The sequence below is a fragment of the Trichoplusia ni genome, chromosome 24 (assembly GCF_003590095.1).
Source record: "Trichoplusia ni isolate ovarian cell line Hi5 chromosome 24, tn1, whole genome shotgun sequence".
NCBI classification, from domain to species: domain Eukaryota; kingdom Metazoa; phylum Arthropoda; class Insecta; order Lepidoptera; family Noctuidae; genus Trichoplusia; species Trichoplusia ni.
This window is the reverse complement of record NC_039501.1, coordinates 3,496,770-3,521,416: the sequence shown is the minus strand read 5'-3', so window position 1 is coordinate 3,521,416 and position 24,647 is coordinate 3,496,770. Positions and strand designations below refer to the sequence as shown.

Below are 24,647 nucleotides of genomic sequence, written 5' to 3'. Positions count from 1 at the left end.
TCACCGGCGTTGACATTGCTGTGACGTCAACCCTCAGCAAACTTGTAAACATTAGAGATCAAAATGTATAGAACTTGACAGTGACAGTATTTACTGAGGGCTGACGTAACACACTTCGATTGGCGTTTTAAAAAGCATGTCGGATGGCAGTATTTTGCAATTTTATTTTCTAAAATAAAATAGTAATCTCGTCTTAAATTTTAAAATGGAGATTTTTTCCACAATACATACACAATATTTTATCAGTTAAACACAATATTTTAATGATTCCGTCTTACTGTCTTTTTGCCCATTACCCTTTCGGAGAATCTCAATGGGGAAAACAAGTCTTGACTTGGTTTTTGACAGTTATCATAGCCGGTTGGGATACTATGCTACGAAGACCTACTTTTTAAAAGGTATCTTTATTATTCCAGTGTAATTAAGATATCGTTTACGTAGATATTACATGGAAATAGAAGTGTGAATAAAATAGGTGAGCACTTACCATTTAATCCCGAACTGACTTGGCACTGGTACTGTCCGTCATCTTCTAAAGAAACCTCCTTGATATCCAATGAGTAGTCCCCTGCAACAATAAAGAAAACATTTAGCTATAATTTACCTAATAGATTAAAAAAAATCTGAAATCCCACATTTTTAATTATGGTCTCCTTTCAGATTTTATCAAAATCGGTCCAGCCCTTTTTATAGATGTAAATTGCTTTGTCATCGAGTTTGAGGATACCCTGAAAATTTCAGCCTGCTAGCTTATCAAGAAGTGACTCAAAATTGAGTTACAAAAATCCAAACGGAACGACAAACAAACACACAATAAAAAATAACATCAATATCGGTTTAACCATTTAACAGCTATGGTGTCACATACAAAAATACAAACACATTTATGAATCCAACAGACTAGCAAAGTTTATAAAATCCCAAAAAGATAACAAGAGAAAAATTAATAATTTGCAGAAAAGAGAAAATTCAGTTCAACAAGGGATTTCTATTTAATAAGCTGACATCATAGTTTTGTGCTAGACTCGATAAAAAATGGCTGAACCATCGGGATTAGCCGCTTCAATCTAAATAATTAAATGCAGTCTGATTCAACTAGTTTTTTTAATAGAATGTACTTTGATTGAATTGCAGTTTTGTATTGAATGTTAAATGATTTTAATGAGAAACTGTTTTTTTTTCTTGCATTATTGATATAGAAGTGTATTATGAAAAGTTCTAAAGTATTATTTATTGTTTTGCAATTTGTGAAGGCTTTCATCATAGGAAAATTTTATAATTATAAAAATGATTTTTTTTTATTATTTATTTGTAAATTATCTGTCTTGTCTTATATTCGACAGCATTACGGTCATACCTAAGTTATTTGACATCAAGTTGAGGCTTGTTTAAGATCAAATTTAAAAACGAATCCTAAAACGCGAAGGGCTACTTTAAGGTATAAAAATAAAAAAATATAACAAAAATAAGAGCTCATAGTAAGATAGATATAGAAATTTTTACTAGCCTGATGATCTAGTGGTTAGTGGTCCTGACTGTTATATACCTACTGGAGGTAGTGGTTTCGATTCCCACCCAGGACAACTGTTTGTGTGATGAGCACGATCATATTATTATAGTCTGTGTCTGGGTGAAATTTATCGACAACATGCATCTATTTAGAATTAGGTATGTAAACATGTTTATCAGTGGTCTAGTACTCATAATACAAGCTTTGCTTAATTTGAGACTACTTAGATGGCGCTGTGTGAAAGTTGTGTAATATTAAATAATAATAAAAGAATCACAATTTCATCAAGATTATCAATACAAAACATTAAAAATACATTATTACGCAACCATAATACAAGAAGGATAATGTTTCCATCTCAACCTACTTAGATTCATACACATTACATCACACATCCGCCATTTTAAAACAGTTTTAGTGCAATCGAAATATACATACAAACATACACTAAAGTCTGATGAAATCATAACGGATTATAACTCAATACAAAAATAGATTCACATTTAAACAGCACTTGTGATGCTTTGAAAGCTAACGAGAATATATGTCTTTGGCGGGTTGAACGAGTGCAGATATTTTTTAGACCAAGAGCCCACGATAACCAGACTTTTGGTATTTTATAAAAACTGAATATCTCTCTGTCTAAGTCTCCAACACGGATCAAGGATAAAGAACCCTTGACTACTAAGTTCCGATTGTGGGCCCTTGGGCTATTTAGTTTTAGTTACTTAAGCTTGTTCAAGACCTAATTTATTTCATCAGCGTTAAATGGACGTTCAGGTTAAAAGTTCAGCCCCTCCAGACAATTGTTTATAATTTTTACAATCGTTAACGTTACACTTGATTGAATCGAGATGATAAAATGAATTCAGTGACCTTACGAAATGAAATGTTATTTTCATACATTTGTGCGTTTTTTATTAATATTACTGATTCTTTTTTTATGACTCTCGCGCTAAGAAAGGTAATCCTTGTGTCGCGGGTTTCACAAACATTCAAGTCACATGCCCAAAGACACCCAGACTCAGGACAAGCATTCGTGGAACACACGTTTGTCTTACGAGAGGATGGAACCCGTGGATTTGACGTGATGACCTCAGCCACAAAATGTAAAAAATAATAGGTTTAATTTTTAGTTTCCTAATAATTGGCATCAAATAGTCTAAGTCAAACTATCGCTGAATCAAAAAGTAATTGATCTATCAACCAAACTTCGAAGTCTTATAACCATGACAGTGCAAAAACAACATCATTACCGGTAATGATGTAAAGGAAATGAGAAAATAAATGTACCTATCAATAATTCATAATAATAGTAAATTTCTGCCGATACCCTTACGAATACAGCGCAATGAACTTTGATGACCTTGTGGTTAAAAGATAAAAGTATCTTTGATGGTACTCTAGGTTAAACTATTGATGAAGGAAAGCTGAAATATATATAAGGTTCTGGGGCTTTTCAGTACCTGAATTACTTTCTTTGTAAAACGAAAAGTTCTAAATCACCACTGTCAAATAACTACTGAAAACATTGTGATAAAATATGGTAAGAAAATTTGATTAATTTTGCGAGGTGATCAATTCTCGTTAGTAGTCTTAAAGGGAACTGACCATAGCTCAGCAGTAACGCAATAAGTTTCTGTGATTACAAAAAACGACTCAAAGGATTATAATCCTTGCGTCGCACATTTGTTGTTTCACAAATGTTCAAGACACATGCACAAAGACGCCAGGACAGTCAGCCAAGACCATTAGTACAAGCATGCGTGGATCACACAATCCTTAGTCTTGCGAAGATCGAACAGTAAGTTATAGATGGTTATATCAAAAATATAACCTACCTTTAAATTAACACTAAATAAATAACAAAATATACTACTCGCCTACTTTACAACAAAAGCTTTTTGCAACGTTTTTCACTTTACTATTAATACAATATAATAAAACAAATAAATGTTACAAAGACAATTAAATTAAAAGTGTTTCAACAAAAAGCTGATTGTGTTCAACATTGTAAATGGACATAAAAATAGTAACAACTTTATTATTATAGCGCTTGTTGATATAAAATGAGATAAAATTATAACATCAGATGTATTCTTAATTATAATCAGCGAGGCAGACCCAGACGGAGATGGCGGGATGACCTGGATTCGTTCTTACCGAACTGGTCACTCGCGGCTCATGAGAGAGACAAGTGGGAGAAGACTGGGGAGGTCTTAGCCTGGCAGAGCAGCAGTGGGACATTCCAGGCTAGTAATAATAATGTATTCTTAATAATAAGTGGACCAAATAACCCTGTTAATCATATTTTTCCTAGTACTCATTCAACGAAAAATTTTAGTCATCTATTTTGATATAAAGTAGTTTTGTGTCCCACTGCTGGGCAAGAGAATCTTCTAAATCCTTCCACGATTCTCTATCCTGGGCCAAATGGAACCATCACATTATGATGGATGGTCATATATTGATTTGGACACAATTCTCTAAGTTAGCTATGGTCATTTCAAAATTAGTTAATTACCTGAAGAGATTATTTTATATGAATTGTGTCTCAAATACACCCTTAGTATGTCACTTTTTCCATAGCAAACATACAATATCTACATAGACCTAAAAAACGTTCTTAAAGACACGGTAAATCTCATTTTAACCCGGTGAAAAGCGCTCCAGTTGCGAGGCCCACTCAAGATCTTTCAACGTTTCTTAAAAACGTTAAAAATACATTTTTCATCGCCACAGCAAAAGGTATTGAAGTAATCTTTGCTATACGTCTGTTTATTGTTTTAGACACGATGTTATAGAAGAAGGTAGTGAACCAAGGTGCTAGACGATTGGAAATTAAGTGTCGACTAGACAAAATACAAGAGCATGAAAATGGAACGGTCACAAAAAGCTGGGCAAGCATACTCCAAGACAATATATGTTCTTTAATGAAATAAATTTCTGTGTTATGGATCATATACCTATATTTAGTAATCAATGTAATATATAAATTTTTTGTCATGTATGTAATTGAACTTCTCCAGGTAGGTCTAAGAATTAAACACTATTTCTTTTTCATGACCCCATAGACAGCTAGAATCTGTATAATTATGCCGTTTCGGAAGAGTTCGATGTTGTACACCGTGTCACGAGAAATTTAAATATTAGAAGATATTATACAAAGAAAATCAATAAGAGATTTAAAAAAGCTTAGTTCAATTTGTCCCATGACAACAAGTCAAACATTAGGCCATATTTTTAACAAAAATATTCCTAAATCTTTACTATTGTTTTCTACCTGCCAAATAAATCTTAAATAACCTTGAGTCTAAATTCCGCGTTCATTTAATAGTTATTAGAAATGGCAGCCAAGATCTGAGCGGTCAACGACTTTTGTTGCGTAAAAATTCTAATTATATCGTGTGCAAATGTATGAGATGAAAAATGAATCTTTTTTATTCAAATGTATGTATGAGTAAGAGTTTGTAATAGAAAAGTGGATTGATATTGTTTTTTGGGACAGGGACTTTATTGCGGATTTCGGGGTCCAATACTGGATCATTATTGGCCTAGCCTTTTCCCAACTATGTTGGGGTCGGCTTCCAGTCTAACCGGCTTCAGCTGAGTACCAGTGTTTTACAAGGAGCGACTGCCTATCTGACCTCCTCAACCCAATTATATGGGCAACACGATACCCCTTGGTTAGAGACATTATATAAGTTCAAAATAATGTCGCAACAACTTGCAATACTCCAAAATCAGGTTTTACTTATTAACTTTAATTATACTGTAAATTAAAAGAGTAGAGAGAGACAAAGAGTTTCTAGGTGGTTCTTCTCCATAGTAATGATATTTTGAACCGTGCACCTATAGTCAATGTATAACATTTTAAAAGTGAATGTACAAGGCATTTTTTGAAATTATTGATTGATTTTGTATTTGATGTAAAGATCAAGTTAAAAATGTATTTTTGAGAGCATGTATTTAATGGATAGTGAAATATGAATGTGAATTGGAATATTTTTGTAGGAACTATTTTTCATTGCTTTGATTTTCTGTATAATCACAACTCTATTTCTCACTGTCTTGATTTAAAAAGAAGTTAATATATTCCTCTTTAAAAACCAGAATAAAAGCCGTATTCGTACATTTATTATGTACTTATGCATCCATCCTTAATTACATTAAATGGCCATCAATTCGATGAGACATGCATTTCTTAGCCAATTAAACATCGAATCACGAGCGTTAATTAGGTAAATTGGGTAACGAGTCTGATTAGCCGGCACCTTGTACCATTGATTTAGTAAATTGTACCTTAAATAGTCAGCGAGGCGATTTAAAATTGAATGACACAGATTTTTTAATATGTTTTCGAGATCTATTTTTAGAGAAAGAATAAAAAATGAACTAAAAACTGATTTAAGACTAAGTTGAAAAGCGAGGAAGGTACTGAAATTTGTAGATAGACTCATATCAAAGTATCTCAGAGTGATTGATGTTGATGATGATGTTTCAAGCAATTTTTAACTCGAAGAAATAATTTTTAGCGTGATCCTTGAGCTCAATAGACCATAAGAAAAAGGGAAATGTGGCAATCAAGATTCAGAAGACACTTGTATCAATGTAGATTACTAAAATTATTGAGACGAATTTTGAAAATAAATAAAGAAAATCTTAAAAATTGGAATACAATAATAAACTCGTCAGGTAAAGGTTTTCGTAACGTAAATGCTTCTAAATGATTGATACCTATTGCTATACAAAAAATACAAATACTAGTTTTTTCCATTGCCTTTGTGACATAGAAGCTACTATTATAAAGTTGTCGTGTCCGTCCGTCAAACGCCTGTCCATCGACCATCGGTCGCTGTGTCAGCTCTGTTTCATATACAATTTAGGTAAAACGCTAGGGATCAAAATGTTTGTAAAACTAATATTTTAGAACAAAGAAAATATGGGGTTTTTTGTGTTATCATGTAATATATGTATGTATGTGGGTGCTTATTTTATCGTATACTACAAAGAAATTATTTATTCAATATTTTTGTAACTCTTGCCTGAGTTCTGCTAGGTTTAAATCTTAAAAAAATAATATTTTTAGTTCTTTCGCTTTATGTTTTTGAAGTATCATATTAATATTGTAAATTCTCCAATAGAACAGAGGTGAATGATCCTAATTAGATGCGTCATCACATTTCAGAATACCTGAAGTTCTTAACAAGGCCTCTGCATGTTGGACCTGTGTCCCAATACACGCCTTTAAAAAGGACCGGGTCTTTTCATAAAATTATCCCGTGAATTAAAAGAGATATTATACAGACTTCTACATTCTGACTTTCAGCTTTATGTCTCAAATGACTTATATCCCAATCTCAAATTCCGTTCGACAACTTTTACCTTAATTCCGAAAACACCATTTTTTTCTCCATCACTTTTTTACTTTTTCAGAACATTAATCAAAATCAAATCACCGTAGTTATATTTGACAGGTTTTTTTACAACAGCAAGGAGGTTGTATTTCATTTGTAAATTCGCGTGGGCGTACCCGTGTTAGTTTGATGTATAAAGTCAAAGGTCTATAAAGCCAGTTTAACCTCGAAATATCAATAAATTTTATTTAGTTTATTTATTGGATTGTTAGTTTAAGATAAGTTACTGCTTTAGTGATGTCTGTATTTTGTCGATTTAAATATTGTTGTTGTTTTTTCTTGATAGTTTTTATGTTTTAAATTGGACTTTGATTTTGATATTATACGTTTACAGAGCCTCAGAACAGTCAGAATACTAGCTGCCATTTTCTTAAAGTGGTTATAAGTTGTTTAATCAGTTATTATAATTCGATAGTTAACTAGAACTCCATTTTAAACGACTCTCGCATATCGCGGAGACACCCTAACTCAGGACAAGTATTTGTGGCATACACAAACGATTTTTCTAAGTGGGGATCGAATAATAATAATTTAATACAAATATCTTCAACAACTTTCAACCAGAAACAAACTTTTCTTATCTCGGATCGATCGCTCTTGATTTTTGATACAATATTTTACAAAATTGTTACTAATATTATAAATAATTCTTTAAGACGTATCAGTAAGCCCCCAGGAAGCTTACTATAACTATATATCCATCTCTTATTGTAACACTGGTACAAATGTGCAAGAGAGACGGCGCTACACAGAGTATGTGGCATCTCGCTCCCACTATTACATAGTATTACTTATGAAGGTAGTTAGGTCTCAGATTGCAATCATGCCTATCGCCTATGGGATACGTTCGTTTGTAGAAAGGAAACGAAAGGAAAGGATATCAATTGCATTTCCTTGTTTAATAAGAAAGGTCGAGATAACCGATGTGTTAGATAAATTGTGTTTAGAAATTTAATTTTGTAATTTATTATTGTATTCTGGGAGGCGTCACAGGCTAATAATGTACACTTACATACATGGATCATTATTTTGTAGGTAACTTTTTTAATCATACATCACAACGCAACCAAACTCCAACTTCATGTATATACAAGAAATAATCTCATTTTATGTTTAACCTTCTTAATCATCTAAAATTAGTAGTGTCTAGGAACTAAACTAACTAAACTATTATTTTAATAGTATAGTCATTCTAAATGCAATGAGAATAAAACAAACATATTATTTACAAAATCATAATTTTGTAATTTATTGCCCTGTACTTTATGTTTAATGTTCAAACTACTAGGTAACTGATATTTTGTTTTTTTTTAAGCAATACGTGAAAAGAAGGGTTTCTAAGTTTGTCCGCTGTGAGTGTGGCTGTGAATTGATTTTAGTCGGGTTCTGTATCTAAACTGAGCTCTTTTCAAAACTCTCCAAAAAATTGTTTTCCAACTCATAGCAATACAAAATCAGATTTATAAAGCTGTAGCTTTTGGTTGTGAAATTAAATTCTGAAAATTAGTATTACTATTGATATGTATGTTTGTTACCTCTTCACGTACAAACGACTGAACCAGTTTTAGTAAAACTTTTTATTAAGTAGTAGTAGTAAGTAGTTAAAATAGTATAAAATTAAATATTAAGTAAGCAAGTATTAACTGACGTCCTGTCAAAACGCCTCTACAAATAACCTATTTTCTAATCACACATTGTTCCCACATACAATTTGTACAAAAAGAAATGGGTATTCTTATACCATGTTTTAAAGTACGTGTCTGCCTGCCCCTTTGAGAATAAACTTTGAATATAACATAACAGGTGTTGTCTTAGCCTTATTTAGTTCAAAGTAATACACAGCTAGCTGTAATTTACCCAAATATCTTTCGCTGTGTTATTTTTTCGACGTACAGGAGTGTGCCAAATAATCAACTTTTTTTTAAGGTGTTAAGTGTGATTCGGTTTTCAGAAGATGTTCCGTATACTTAAATTGTGTGATGAAAAAAGATATCTCAGTATATAAATTATATTTTTACGTTGATTTGAGAGCTTAATTTTTACTTGTAATTTATAGTCTTTTACAATGAATATAAACGTCATAAAAGTAAAGTACAAATATTGAACCATTCAGTTTCTTATGGATTTTTTTTTGTCAAAAATGTCAGTTAAAAATGGTATGTCATAAAATTTATGAGAATAAAATTCATTAAGCATTTATCTAAACAATGATCTCCAAATAACAATCTAATTGAAAATATCTCAAAATATATTAAATTTATCAAAAACGGATCCCTAAAAGTTTTCCCGTAAATTGGTATACAATGTGCCTGTCCTACCTCTGCATTTTAAACTCTATTCCTGTTACTTAAAGATCAAAATACATCGTTTGTTTACATTTGTGTGTAAAAGTGCGTTTTTATTTACATCTGAGTCACGGCCAAAATGCGAAGTGATGACCAACGTTAATGTTTTCTTTTATTACAATAAGGAACGTTTTAGCCGATTTTAAAGAAGAAAAAATACACTTTTTTCTCCGACTTTATAAAGAAGGAGGTCCTCAATTTGTCTGTTTTTGAAGTGTGTAACCTTAGAACTTCGGAGTGGATGAACCGATTTTGTTGTATTTTTTTTACCCTCCTATAGAAAATCCTTAAATTTAGATCAGTTGTAGTTGTAAGTATTGGAAATAAAAACATTTTCATTTTGATTCAATTGTTCATTTCTTCTAGATCGGGCTCTAATAGATAGGGAAAAGAGTGTTGGCGAACATGATTCTGCTCTACAATGACCGATGAACGAATAGAAATTAAATTAAAACGTCACGTCGTATTTTCGAAGAATTTGGGGGAGGCCTTTTGCCCTTGCCTGAAATAAGGTTTTTTTAACAACTCCCAAAAGAATTTAATCTTTGTATCGCAGGAAGTTTTACAAACATTCAAATCACATGCACAAAGACACCCAGACTCGGGACAGGCGTTCGTGGATAACACAAATGCTTGTCCTACGCGGGGATCAAACCCGCGACACATCGCACTCAGAGGGTTTGGCATGGTGACCTCAACCTTGGCTATCCGTGCATCCGTGCAGTCATAAGGTTTAACAAGTTAAATAAGAATACCAACCTTCTTCGTCGCTCCCGATCATGGCGTACCGGTCGTATCCGCTGAGGTTCCTGTGCGTCCCAAGACCGAAGTCGTCCTTCGTCCATTGTAGAGTCCCCACCTTGTTCTCTACGCGACATGGGAGAGTCACTCGCGATCCTATGATTGCACTCTGCGAAAAAAAGACAAATTTTTAATCATTTAATCACACAAATTTGAAAGTTTGTGTGTTTTTGTATGTTTGTTGGTTCTTAACGCCGGACTGAGTGGTTCGATTTCGATGAAATTTGGTGTGGAGGTAGCTGATACTTTATATTAACATAAAAGCTTTTATCCGACTTAGTAAAAGTGTGTAATGTTTTTGCAGCTATAAAAGACTTCGAGACAGGTAAAGCTGCGAGCTTTTAATATTATAACGGCAACATCAATACATAATCTGTGAAAATTTTAACTATCTAGCCTTCAAGGTTCATGAGATACAGCCTTTTAACTGGCGTGGATAAGATACAGCATTTTAGTACGGACTCGAAAAAGTAATAACAAAAAAAAAGAACATTGCAATATAATTACGAACGAATGACAAGGACATTCAAATTTTGAGCACAAAAAGCCTTAATTATTTTCAAGGATTTATTTATTAAAAGCGATCATGTAATTTGATTCTTATTTATAAAATCACAACAATTATTTACGAAAAATAATAATTGGGGTCCCAATATGTACGAATAATACTGCTATTATTTTCGAAATATACGCAACTCATACGTTTTAACTTATAATTAAACTGATTAACGTATTATTATTTCGATGTGTCCTTGTTATTTATTTTGTAATCGGCTTGCATAAACTACTTAAAATGTATTATCGCATAAGACTTTAATAAAATGCATAAAATGTTTTTATTCATTGTATTGACAGTGATTACCATATTACAAATTACTATATTGGTAAATCACTTAGGAGTGTACAAATAGTGTCTTTTATCCAATTTCTTTTTACTCATCGTCCATTGTAAATAGGAGTTCCAACAGTCGGTTGGCTGTTGTTAACCTATTTATTTATTTAATAATTTATGTACACACACAAGAGGTCTTAAAAGTAACATAACATAAATATAAATGATGTACAAGGGTACTGCTTATTTCTTAAGAAATCTCTGCCAGCAGACCCGCGAAAGGAGAAGTCGTCAATATTGGCAGCCATGTTTGCACTGCATGACTAGATACGTATTTTTTCTTTTATGTCGAAAAGAAATGAAGGTTCCATATAAAATCTCGTGTGACGTCACTTGCCAGTACATTTATTTACTAGCAAGTGATGTTGTTAGCCCCCTCTACAAATCATAAGTGCTTTTTTACCGTCCTTACTTTTTCAATAATTTTAATATTTTTTAAAAAAATCTGTCCGACGAACTATACAGATTAATATTACAAAATTTATTTAAATACTCAATTTAAAACTATACTTATTTTTACATGATTTTTCATGTGAACACTCATTACTTAGTACAAATGCAATCTTTTAGCACAATTTGTTAGCTAGTGGTTGCCTAAAAAGTCTTAGTAGATATTATAACTCTCACGTTTCTACAAACACTTATAACTAAAATGGAATTTATGGCTTTGCAAATAAGACTCAAAATTGTTATGTGTTTTCATTTGCAGTTTTTGCACAAGGTTTTTGAAAAGATGTCACATGCTTTCAACTAACCACAGTTTTGGTTTTGTTAAGAGGATTTGCTTGTTTATGCTTTTAAAATTAAAAGTTTGAATTTTAAAGTTTGTTAATAAGATGGTTTAATTAAAATTAAGTAGAGATTTTAAATAACTTTTATGTTTAGGAAACCTTTGTTGGGAGGCTCTATTTTTATTATCTTTTCGAACTAAACTGGTAAGTGCAACATACTGACAGCATAGTTTTTTTCTAATTAACTTACGGACTAACTTATTTCTTTAGTAATTAAATAACAACCATTCATAAAACCCGACCTTTAATAAAACATTGCTTTTTTTCAGTATAATAGTTATTTTGTAATTATAATACCAGCCTATATACGTCCGACTTCTAGGCACAAGCCTCTAGCCATATAAGGAAAATTTTAACATTGAACACCACGAAAGCTCTCTGCGGATTGGCGAGATTAGATACCAATATTTTCAATCAAAATCAAAATAATGTTTTCCAGGCACTTTTAAAACGTTACAGTAATGCCTCTAGTTGCAGGTCAATCCTGGTTTTCCCTATTTTCTGAGTAGGTTATAAATTGTAGTGCAAAATACATTAAAAAAAACGATAGAATTAAGCAATGAAATAAAATATACAGTGACTATGTATAAATAGGTAGTTTAGTGAGAGTTTTAGCGGGAATCTAACCACATAAAAAGTTCTACACATATATAAAATATATTACATACATACAAAATCGAACAACATTCTCGGAATATGAATAGATTCCAAATACAGATACGCATAAATGGCGCCACTAGAGGTGTCACAGCCTAAAAAATACCAACTGAAACACGGACGCGACGTATTTAAAAAATTAACAGATTAACAGATCAGAATCTTAAAGATAATAATTTGTATTCATTTATTGTTGCCATGTGTTTCGAACCGATATAGATTCTTGAAATTCTAACATCGCTACTGATTTTCGTTCTGATACGTATGTCACAGTCTAACGGAATGCCTATGCAAATGAGTATGACAATTATGCATTTAAATTTATACTGTACGGAGGCAGTTGGGGGAATGGGACAAACAATGGGTCATAAAACTGCTAGGTTTGAGGCTGAAATTAGTTCATATAGACGGATTTGTACTTTGTTTATTATAAACGCAAGTTATGATGATATTGTGATGTTATATTTTTTTTCTTGCCTTTCAGGTCCGTACACAAAAGCTTACGATATTATTAGCATGGTTCTGTCAGTCCATCTATCACCAGGATCTATTTACTGTTATTTTTTATTTGTACTGTGCACATGTCATCTATAATTAATATGAACACTAATATTAAGATTCGTGAAATGTTAATTTTATGTTTGTGTTTATGTGATTAAATAAATAAATATATCGCAAGACGGTTGATGTTTTCACTGTTGATATATTTCTGTTACCACTAAAACTAGAAATTATTAAATTAAAACCGAGCTCAAGCAGCCGTTGCTTGGGTGACCAAGTTTTTTTTCTTAAGCTTTTTGGTTTTTTTTCTAATTGAACGAAACCCTCATTTGCGTCAGTGTCGCACTTCACCGTTTTTTTTCCAAGTTATTTTTGCTTTTGTTGTCTTTTGAAGATAAGGGTATAATCCTAATGTGTTTATTTTAGTTAGAACCCCGGTTTTGTCGCCCTTCACGGCGACCCTAGTTACTTGATCCTATTTTCGTTCATCTATTTACGCTTGCTAAATCTCAGTCGACTTATACAAACTGTAATAATAAATCCATTTCGAGTCCATTTAAAAGCTTTGACACTATTTATTTCAATCTTAAGTGTTTTTCTAAGTATTCATTGCATTAGGGATTCGACGAATAATTATTTTGTTATAAGCTGTAAACTTATAAACTGGAATAGAGTTTGGAGACCTAACTCATTGTATTTTTATTGTTAATTAATTTAAAAATTATAATGAATTTTCATCTGAAACTACATTATTACGGATTGCAAAACTCCCAATGGCTTTGTGTCATAAGGAGAAAAATAGGATTTCCCATAAAATAAAAATTTAATGAAGAAATAATGTATCCCCATTAAAAAAACACGAAATAAAAAAAAGTTCTGTCTACCTTCTATCACTATTCCTATTAGCTAATACCACTCATAAAAATATTTACTAACGCTCAAACTATTCTAAAACCGTCGCCTTTCCTGTTAACACCGATTCTATTTAATCATGCGTATATTATCAAGATTCCACTAATCTCATATATAAATATTCATTTAACATTGATTTAAGAATACGCGCCTACATAATTATACTAAAATATTTGACAGATTATTATCTTTTTTAAATGTCTGCATACTGATTTATTCACTCTGTGGTCTGATTAAAATGGGGAAATAATTATTTATTTTTGTTTTATTTTTTATTTTCTATTTTTGAAAGTTGATTTATGTGTTTTTATTTAAATTGTAATTTAATATTATTTATTGGTGAAGAATAGTATAATCTAGATGTTTATTATTATTTTTGTTGTTTAATTTCTAGAAGTCTATTTACGTGATTTGCATACCTATTTGTACTAGGTTTCTTACAAATATGCAAGTCTTTTATTTTGGATTTGCAGTTGAATGAACTTTAGCATACTATGATACTATCTGTTCCACTTGGCACTTATGTTGTGTCAAATATCGCAAGATATTTGACTTTTTTTGTATTTTAGTTTCTAAGAAAGGTACGTAGGTATCATTTTTTTTTTTAAATGATTATACATTTCTTTTTTATTTCCTATTGACAAAGCGGGAAAATCCACTTGGACACCAAACTGGCCTGGTCGCGGGTAATGTCAGACTCTTACTGACTAAACTTGAACCACTGTGCAATGTCTCCCACGTTTGACTGACGCGTGGTAACGCATTGCAATTCATCACGCATTGACCGCGAATAGGTTATTGACCGTTGATTTTGGTCCATCAGCTGTCACACAAAACTATGTGCTTGTGTCAAACGTTTTGCCTGTTTTGGGTCTTTCAAACTAAACTAGGAAGATACACAACTGAATAAAGAACTAATAATATATAACTGTCTGGCCTTCTGGTCAAGTGGTTAGTGACCCTGGCTGCTAAATCCGAGGTTGTGGGTTCGATCTCCACCCAGGAAAAGTGTTTGAGTCATGAGCAATATCATATTTTGTGGTGTCTGGGTGTAATTTATAACTTATTTTATAGAAATATATAAGTATGTTTATCACTTGTCTAGTGCTCATAATACAAGCTTTGCTTAGTTTGAGACTAGATGGCGTTGTGTGAAAGTTGTAGAATATTATATGTCGCATACAAATTCTACTAACCTCTTCAATAACAGCGTGAAGATAACTTTAATTAAATTAAAAGTTAAAGCTATAACAACACATAAACTAAAGTTTTACAACAGTTTAACGAGTGAATTATCAATGTTAGTTTTATTGAGGTCTTTGACCTTAGAATATCGATACAGCCTTATTATGCAACTATAAAACCATTATGTTAATTAAAACTGTAAAAAAAGTAATTAAAATTATTTTATTGTTTTATGTGGTCTAGTTTTTTATAGCCAAAATTCTGCTTAAGATTGTTGATTATTCGAATTATTGCTAAAAATGTTAGTAATAAACCAATTACCTAGATGTCAAGTTTTAATTAGGCACATTATCACTAAATAAGTACCAAATGTTAGGTATTTTGAAATTATTATTCCTTTAAGTTTTATATTTTATCTAAGTAAACAATTAATTGTTTTCTTTTATTATTGGATTTGAAAAGTTTAATTTTGTTGTTTATAAACTTTTACTAATAGAAGTTGTAATTTTTAGGCCCTGTAATCAATTTAATCGTTTTTCTTCAATTTGTTTGTCTGTTTTCGCGATTAACCATTCTGAATAAGTAAATCGTTTTTGATGGTGTTTTCACTATTTAAAGTTACGGTACTTTTGTTAATAAGACAGTTAGGTACTACGTAATATTTATCTTACACATTAATTAAAATTAAAGTCATAAAATTTATTAATCTTAGAAATACCAAAGTTAGTTTTTAATTAACATTTGATGGCGTTATACATTTGATTCTTAAGTGGTTTTATTGCATTTTTCTTTTTATTGTTTTATCTGAATATTTAACATTTTCGACTGTTTGTTTATACGATTTTTATAGACGGTAATAAAATGGGCGACTAGAGAAATTTACCTAGATTTATTTTTTAGAAATATATTTTTTCTTATAAAAAAAAAATTTTGGACAGAATTTTTTTACAGTCTAACTAAGACACAAGTCAGAGATTGTACTAATCACATATCATTACAATCGACAACACAGTTTTGACTTATTATGAATCTTATGCCGAAGACTTAAAATTGATTTTGGCGAAACGGTCAAATAAATTAAGTCCTTACGTTATGACGTAACTTCAGACATTTTGAACAAACAGCTGGTGTCGCAAAAATAAATAAACCCCTTCGAAGAAAAGATTGTTTATAATTTTTTGTTCTTACCTGGTCTTGTGGTTCCATAGCAAATCTCTGTTCTTGGTAACCATGGCAACCGATTATCAAGATGGCGACCGACAGGAAGCGTATACCGACATCCGGTCGAACCCATATCCTTCCCGTTCTATATTTGAATTCGGAATCGGCCCTGCGCTCGCGCAGCCCTATAAACGGCGTTCCGTTTTCAAATGTCTCTTTGTGATTTGCCGCCATAGTTTATACGTTTGAAGCATATTGGTGGTGAACTGTCGTTTTTTGGTTCATTTGTGTTGATTTTCTCAGGAATTCTGGTTTAACATAATATCTGAAACAAAGAAAATTCTATTATAAATAATGAGTCACAATAAATTTATTTTACTAGATAACATTTTTCTGGCATTCCTTAAGAAAGAGTACCAACATAAATAGGAGACAAAAAAAAAACTTTTCTTCTTTCTGCTCTATATGGAAAGTATTCATGGTTTACACAATACGGGATTTCATCTTTCATTGAACGCTTCTGTTTTTTCCACTATTTTTAATATGGTTTCTTAAATATTATCATAGTCTACAGTTATGCAACTTATCCACCAATTTTCAGCTATTCCAACGTTTTCCTTCTAAAAAATATTAACTATATGTTTTCCTTCACCCTGCAAGTGGGCAAATGAAAATTATAATTTACGTAAACTTTATAGTTATCAAAAATATATTAATTCTTATCCTGCGCCATCTTGAATTATGTGATTCTTCTAAATACAGGCTTTTATCAACAAATAGACACATATGGGTAAACTTTGAATTCTTACAAATCCATAAAATTTAATAAATTAAAGACTATAATTGTCATTAGCATTTAATTTGGTTAATCCTATAAAAATAGCCTTATCTTGTTTTAATTTTAAATGATCAAGTGTGAGTCGTACTCGCCGCTCTGACGGTTCCGTACAAATGAACTAAATAAATTGGCAAAAAAGATCACCGTCAACTTCATGACTGTACCCCCCTTTTATATCCATAATTAACAACAGCATATCATCTGTGCAATTTAAAACGTCTATCAAGGTTAATGAGATACAGACTGGTGATAGACAGACGGACAGAGGAACACAAACAGACAGACAAAGACCCAGTGCCACAAACAGAGACTTTCAAAACGGTCCTGTGCGTGCGGAACCCAAAAAATCATCAATATCGCAAAACATGGGTGGTTCAGTATCATAAAACTAATAATTTAGAGTGTTTACTTCACTAATTATTAAAACATTTACTTAATTAGAATAATCTAAAATCCCATTTGCATAAGTATCATAAATTACCTTGATTCCATGTATGTTCATACAAGTTTGTATGAGGTTGTATGGAAGCTGTTTTATCCGTAAATGGTAGTTTATTAATCTGGTTAGATATAGATACATCTTTTGCACAGTGTTGTCTGGTTGGTATTTTAAATCAATTATAATTATATATTACACTAGGTAACCCAGCAAACGTTGTTTTGCCGAATATTTTTTTCTAGTTGTATGTATTTTTAATGTCACATTATAAAAAAAAAACAATTTCATCCAAAAAATAAAATATATTTTTTAGTGTGAGCAGCCCTTTACACTTAGAGGTATGGAAAATAGATGTTATTCTATTCTCAGACCTACCCAATATGTTACATACAAAATTTCATAAAAATCGGTCGAACCGTTTCGGAGGAGTACGGTAACTAACATCGTGGCACTATAATTTTATATATTAGAAGAGAAGATTTATATATCACATTTCACTTGTGACCTAATCAAGCAAAAAATTCACGATTTTGATGAAATTTGGTCTGTTGGTAGCGGACGAGGCATCACGAACAATCTGTAGTCATATTTTACTTACTTTCAATATTAAACCCACCCTTTTTCGACCTAGCCTCTCCGGGCTGGATTCTTGTCTTATACTTATACTTTCCAATAATTACATGTTAGTAAATTATTACTGTTTTTATAGGAAACATTACCATCGCTGCTTTCATCCAACATAAATATTTTTTTATCCAAAAAAAGGCTAACCAGTAATTATAAACAACATTCCAATCATGACATTATTTATAATTAAAACGTCTTAACATTATAAATCATATAGATTTATATCCCTTCCATAATAGAGATATAATAATCCTTTAAAAACCGCTAATCCTTAAGTCATCAAATATCTGAATAAAAATATTATTATAAGCTTAAACTTGTAACTTCTTGGATATTTATCATTAGTCATGATTAATTACTTTTTGATATCTCATCTTCAGTCATAAGCAAAAAAGATAAAAAACCAAGCAAGTAACTAAATCTAATATAAGGTACTCAATACTCAATACGTTTATTGCATTCCACAATGTGAACTTAGGTGGTAGGTACACAAGATACATTAGTTTTAGAGCCCTGTCGATGTATCTGTGTATATCATGTACCTCATCATCATCCTAGCCTTTCCCAACTATGTTGGGGTCGTTTTCCAGTCAAACGGATTTAACTAAGTACTAGTGTTTTACCAGGAGCACTGCCTATCTGACGTCCTCAACCCAGTTACCAGGGCAACACGATACCCCTTGGTAAGACTGGTGGTCAGACTTTCTAGCTTCAGACTACCTGTTACGACTGTCGAAGATGTATGAATTACAGCCGGATACAACAATTTTACGTGCTGTGATTGTTACATAACTGGACAATTAATCAATCGATTTGATTTAAACACTATCGATGTTGAAATCGATTATAATTATCGATTACCGCCCAATAAACAGTTTTAAGCACATTATAACCGAACTTATTAGGATTAGTGTAATCCCATATTTATGTGACTCTCGACATAAAATATTTAGGTAGATACTAATCATTTGACTTTGTTTGAAAATCATAAAATTTATTGGTTTGTTGACGCCTTAAATTAGACTTTAATAGCTTTGTTTTAAGGTTCATAACGCTAATATTATACATGTGAAAGTATGTGAGAGTGTTTGTATGTTTATTAATTACTAGCTGTTGCCCGCGACTTCGTCCCCGTGAGTAGAAGATATAAGTTATCATTTATACCTGCCCTGTTTTTTTTTCACATTTTCCATTGTATCTTCGCTCCTATTAGTAGCAGCGTGATGGTTTATAGCCTAAAGCCTTCCTCGATGAATGGTCTATTCAACACAAAAATAATTTTTCAATTTGGACCAGTAGTTCCTGAGATTAGCGCGTTCAAACAAACGAACTCTTCAGCTTTATATATTAGTATATATAGATAATTCGATGAACCGATTTCGATTACTTTGTGTATGGACATAGCTGACGCATTGAATTAATGCATAGGTTACTTTTATCCGACTTCGTTAAAGAAGGGTCATGTTCTTTCAGCTGCACTCAACATACAGGCAAAGTCGTGTCGCGGGATTTTCACAAACTTTAAAGTCAAAAATCACAAAGACCCAGAACAAGCATTCATGGATCACACGAAAGCATGTCTTACGTGGGCATCGAACCTGAGACACATCTTGCACAGTGCGCAATTTTATTAAGTCTATCTAGAATTTAACAATTTAACAATTTAACTAGACAAATATACATTTACGTGATATTTTTCATAGTAAACTCCTTCAGAACATCACTTGTAAAATACTCCGAAGTAATATTCCTAGGTAACTAATAAATCAATCTGCATTAGTGGCAATATATTCATCTTTATTAACAGAACATGCTTGTTTCCTGAGTAGCAGAATCCTTGTAACGGAAGGCGCTGTCTATACCAACGTACATGTCTCGTGTAAGTATTGCAATTGGTTATATTGGTTGATAATTTCCTGTTTGTGCATGTATAATTATTATCTATAAAGATATTTTATTTGCTTCTTCCTTATATTTAAGCATTAGTTTGTTGCTATGTAAATTGTCTTTTTTTGCTCCAATCACGTTTGGTTGTTGAATTATAGAGTTAACACCCTTTCTCAGAGTTCAAGTTATGCCTAAACCAAATCGCGTCAGTATAAGTTTAGCAGTTTAGCGGTTCACAAAATGTGAGACAAATAAACCTTCAGAAAACATTTTACTAAAGTGACTATAGCAAGTATTGTTATGGTTGATTAAGACAAGGACTTCATTAATTAATCATTAAAAGGGTAATCTCAGAAAGAAGCAATAGGATTTTAAACCCAACAAACTACCACTTATATTACTTTTTCTTTAAACGCCTCCCACAGTAGGGAATTTAATATTTATGTCGCGGGGATTTTCACAAACATATACAAATCAAATGCACAAAGACACCCAGACTCAGAACAAGCATTCGTGGATCACACAAAATATGCTTGTCCTACACGCGGATCGAATCCGCGACACGACGCGCACAGTGGGTTTGGCGTAGTGACTTCAACCACAGCAGAATGTAAAAATTGCATCAGATATTCTTGGTTACATCACCGGAATATGAAAAGGGTGATAGTAACAAGTATGGTGACGATACTAGATGAAAAACAGGAAACCGACCATTTTAATAACACATCGAAAACTCAATTATTTTCATATATACCATGACTCAGAGGAAACATATTTAGATAAACACCACACGTAAGGAAATATAGAACAAAAGGAAAAAAGTTCATTCACATTTAAATTATTTTTAATGTCTTCATTCATCAGTTAGACTAAGTACAGTTAAAAGGTTATATAAAAAATAGTTTAAGTGTGATTAGTAGGCAAGGGTTCTGCACAATCGTTTAGATATAAAAAAAAACTAGTTGGTGCTTTCGGTTTCGCCCGTTTTTATATTGGCTATAGATAATACTAAGTCGGATAATAAATTAGTCTTTACGTTCGCGTTAATGCAAGATGTCAGCTACGGTCAAACCAAATTTCATTTAAATTGAAGTGAAGTGAAGAGGGAACAAACATACAAGTGTACATACAAAAACACTTACATACTTTTGCAGATATAATATTAGTTTGATAGTATTATATTGTCAATATGCATATTTTTTTAACAACATCACAATAATGGATCCTTTGATAGATAACAGTTGCATTTCATCCCATCTTCGATATTTTTATTAGATTGTGCAGTACCAAAGCTGACCACAGGTGTGTTTAAAGTCAGAGAGCTTGGAGGATGTTTTAATTTCGTTCAAATTAACCTATCTAGTTGAATATTTCTAAGAAATTAACTGGTAAATAACTAAACGCTTACGTCTGATGAAACCAGCCTATCTACTTCCTAACCTTGTCATTAAACATTCGCTTACGGACCCCTAAAAATCCATTCAATTCGATATAACGACACATGGTTAAGCCATGTGTGCCAGTGTTAATTACATTGATACGCGATATCTGGATGTGACACTTTTGTGTGTGATAGTGTCAATTTGGTACTTTTTTGTCTAACTAGAATGCGCGCGGATGATAAATATTTCGGATGATTGATTTTGTTTGATGCATAAATGTTGTTTTAGTTTTGTTTTTAGTGACAGTAGTGATTTGATTTAGAATTAAATAAAATGATTGATTGGGCTGTTCAATTTAAAGGATTCTAAACCTTTCGTTCTCTTGTATAAGAGTCAATTTAACTATGGAGAACTACAACGTTATTTAAAAAACAAAAGAGCGGAAAAAAGAAATTTATTGTAAGAAACTATAAAATACTATTATTTTATTTTTACAATTATTTACGAAAAAATCATCATAGAAAAACAACATATTATGGCTATAATATTAACTGAGCATTTAATATCACTCGAGCAATAAAAAAAATAAGTCATCTTGACATATAATCCCTCTGTCACCCAAAAAAAAAACTTCATTCGTAAAAACCAAAACTCAAGAACCACCCCTTAAACACACCATTTAATTACTTCTAACAGATCATAAAAGATGTAAAGACTTCCTTTGACGATCTTAATATTAAGAGCATATTAACACAACTACGCTTAACAGTCCCTTCAATTAACATCCTTGTCGCATCTATTAAACAAACATCTTTGAAACACATGGTGAGATATATTATTCCATCGCCTCTTTTTATAATTATTATTTTACCTAATTATCGACTCCCACAGGATAAGTTCACAGGGTTTTTTTTATAGATTTTAATGTTATGACGTTTCTTTATTTTAGTTTTCTTTTGGTGTAAATGAGTCATAAACTCGTCTCGTCATAATGTCACAACCCTCGAAAGAAAGAGACAAAATCTACATAGGTGCAATAATAATGTATACTGCTCGCTGTGTTATGTATATTGTGTGTCAGATGTCTCCATGTTTTAAACCTTGGCCTCAAGACTGACTAGGACATGAAGTAAGACATGGTTAAATTAAAAAGCCGTAAAAAGAAACCGCATTAAATTTTTGATAAACTGAATTTTCGTAACGAATTCCACATTAAATAAATTGATCTTTGTGTCGCGGGAATTTCACAAAGTTTCTAGTCACATACACCCAGACTCAGGACAAGCATTCGTGAATCACACTAATGTTTGTCACACACGCTTTGTATTTTTGGCGTGGAGAACTCAACCACTGATCTATAAGTGAATGTTGAGTTTTTATTGTTGAAATGTAGATACCTATTGTCTAAAAACCGGGTGCATACCGCATCATAGATCAGCTTTCTACAATCTTCCAAAAAACAAGCTCAACCACACACACGCAACATAAATTCCATACATTTTTGACAGTTTGTCAATAGTAGACAGGCATCAGCCATCAGTAATGCTTTTCATCTTCAAATCATCATACAAAGTGTATGAATACCAAATATAATTAGGTTTGTGTTGCGTGTGGGCGGCGTCATGTGTGGTCTACTGATACCGCCGTGATATCAGATTGAGTATACAAATGTGGGATCGTGTTGATCTTGTTATAATAGTAGATTTTTTAAAGTTTTTGAATTTTGGTAAGGTACGTATATTTCTCAGCTTATGTGAAAGTGCCTCAAAATTGAGTTACAAAAATCCAACCGAAACCACAAACAAACAAGAAAAGTGAGGGTATAAAAACGTGGGCAATAAATTCGATGTATAATATTTCTTTTTCTTTGGTCTATTTGTCCGAAACCCCCAGTTCCGCGAGTCGAACTCGCATTTCAACGGTTTCATTTTAATATTCAACGATATTAAAATATATTGTACGCTCTGGTATTATACTCCCAAATAAAACACCTGTGGAAGCAAAAACTATGACACCAATTTAAAATGGATTTCAATAGCAAATGGAAAATCGCAAATAAAGTATACATTGGTCAATAAACAAATTCAAAAGCAAGGCAAAAATAAGAGATTGAAATATGAATGAACTCACAGCTAGAAAGAAATTTTAAAGTACATATATTCTTAGTCTCTATACAAATAAAAGAAAATAGGCCGGATACGAAAGCGAAACTAGAAGTAGGTGTAGACGCTTTAAAAATAAATAAATATACGTAATGACGATAATAGCTATTGTATTAGTTGCCAGAGAAACTGACTGCGTATGAGATCTGAAAGCAGAACTTATGCTAACGTGGAAGCGAGATAGAGCATTATATTAGATGTAGCGGCATCTCGTTTACACGATGACACTAGACAGTAGTCCTATTAATATTATAAACGTGAAAGTTTGTATGTGTGGATGTTTGTTCCTCTTTCACCCTAAAAGAACTGAACGGTTTTGAAGTGAACTTGGTATACAGATAGTTAATAACTAGGATAAATTTTTATCCAGATTTTATGATCCCGTGGGATCATTTTCGATTTGTAGCGGGCGGGCCCGCGGCAATAGCTTCTACTGTATAAGCTAAGTAAAGGTAGTGATCCAGGGATGCGGGTGTCAAACATTTAGACACCACAAACTGTGTCCCGGATCCCGGATCAAGTACTTTGTATGCTAATCCAGGATACGATGTGGATATGTCCCAAATTTAAGACGAATTTCCCCGGTTATGGAGTAATTACCTTAAACAAGGGTGTCCCGGTAGAGATTTCCATTTCTACCCAAAATTTTGGCGGTGACCTGCCCATTTGCTAAGTTGGATTTTGGGCTAACATCTGTATTAGGTGTTGGAGTTTCGAATATAAAAAACTTTTGTTATTGAGACCTCACACATAGAAAGCTGAAAGTCTCATAAAAAAACCATATCAAACTAAGAATAAAACTTGAGCAAAACCACGTGAGGGAAAATTAAAGAGAAGTTTCATTCCTTCTCGTATATCTTGCTTCTGTCAACAAATACCTATTTCTTAACTTTTGTTACTTCTTTTAACGAAAACTTTAGAATACCAGGAGATAATTTGAGCCAAGAACAAGGGGACCTAAAGTTCAACGATCGGCCCGTTATAGACGGGAATGTAAAACAAAACCATTCAGACAGACAGACGCGCCTTATGCTCATGATATTTCTAACTCAAGGTTTGTGTAGTGCGAGCTTGGAAACTACGAAATGCGTGTTTGCAGTCCTTTGAAACGATGTCCTCCAATAATAATGATCCTTATTC

At 32.3% G+C, this 24,647-nt stretch overlaps 1 protein-coding gene across 3 annotated transcripts in view; it reads right to left on the bottom strand.

Annotated features, from left to right (window-relative positions):
* The window catches only part of LOC113505115 (irregular chiasm C-roughest protein-like), a 36,257-nt gene extending 19,763 nt beyond the window's left edge, over nucleotides 1-16,494 (bottom strand). For all 3 annotated transcript variants that reach the window (XM_026887644.1, XM_026887642.1, XM_026887643.1), the window contains exons 1-3: nucleotides 16,200-16,494; nucleotides 10,032-10,182; nucleotides 488-568 (exon numbers count right to left, since the gene is read on the bottom strand). In XM_026887644.1, the coding sequence (XP_026743445.1) occupies nucleotides 488-568; nucleotides 10,032-10,182; nucleotides 16,200-16,406 (439 nt within the window). In that variant the 5' untranslated portion in view covers nucleotides 16,407-16,494. The remainder of the gene's footprint in view (nucleotides 1-487; nucleotides 569-10,031; nucleotides 10,183-16,199) is intronic.
* Nucleotides 16,495-24,647: the final 8,153 nt, after the last annotated feature.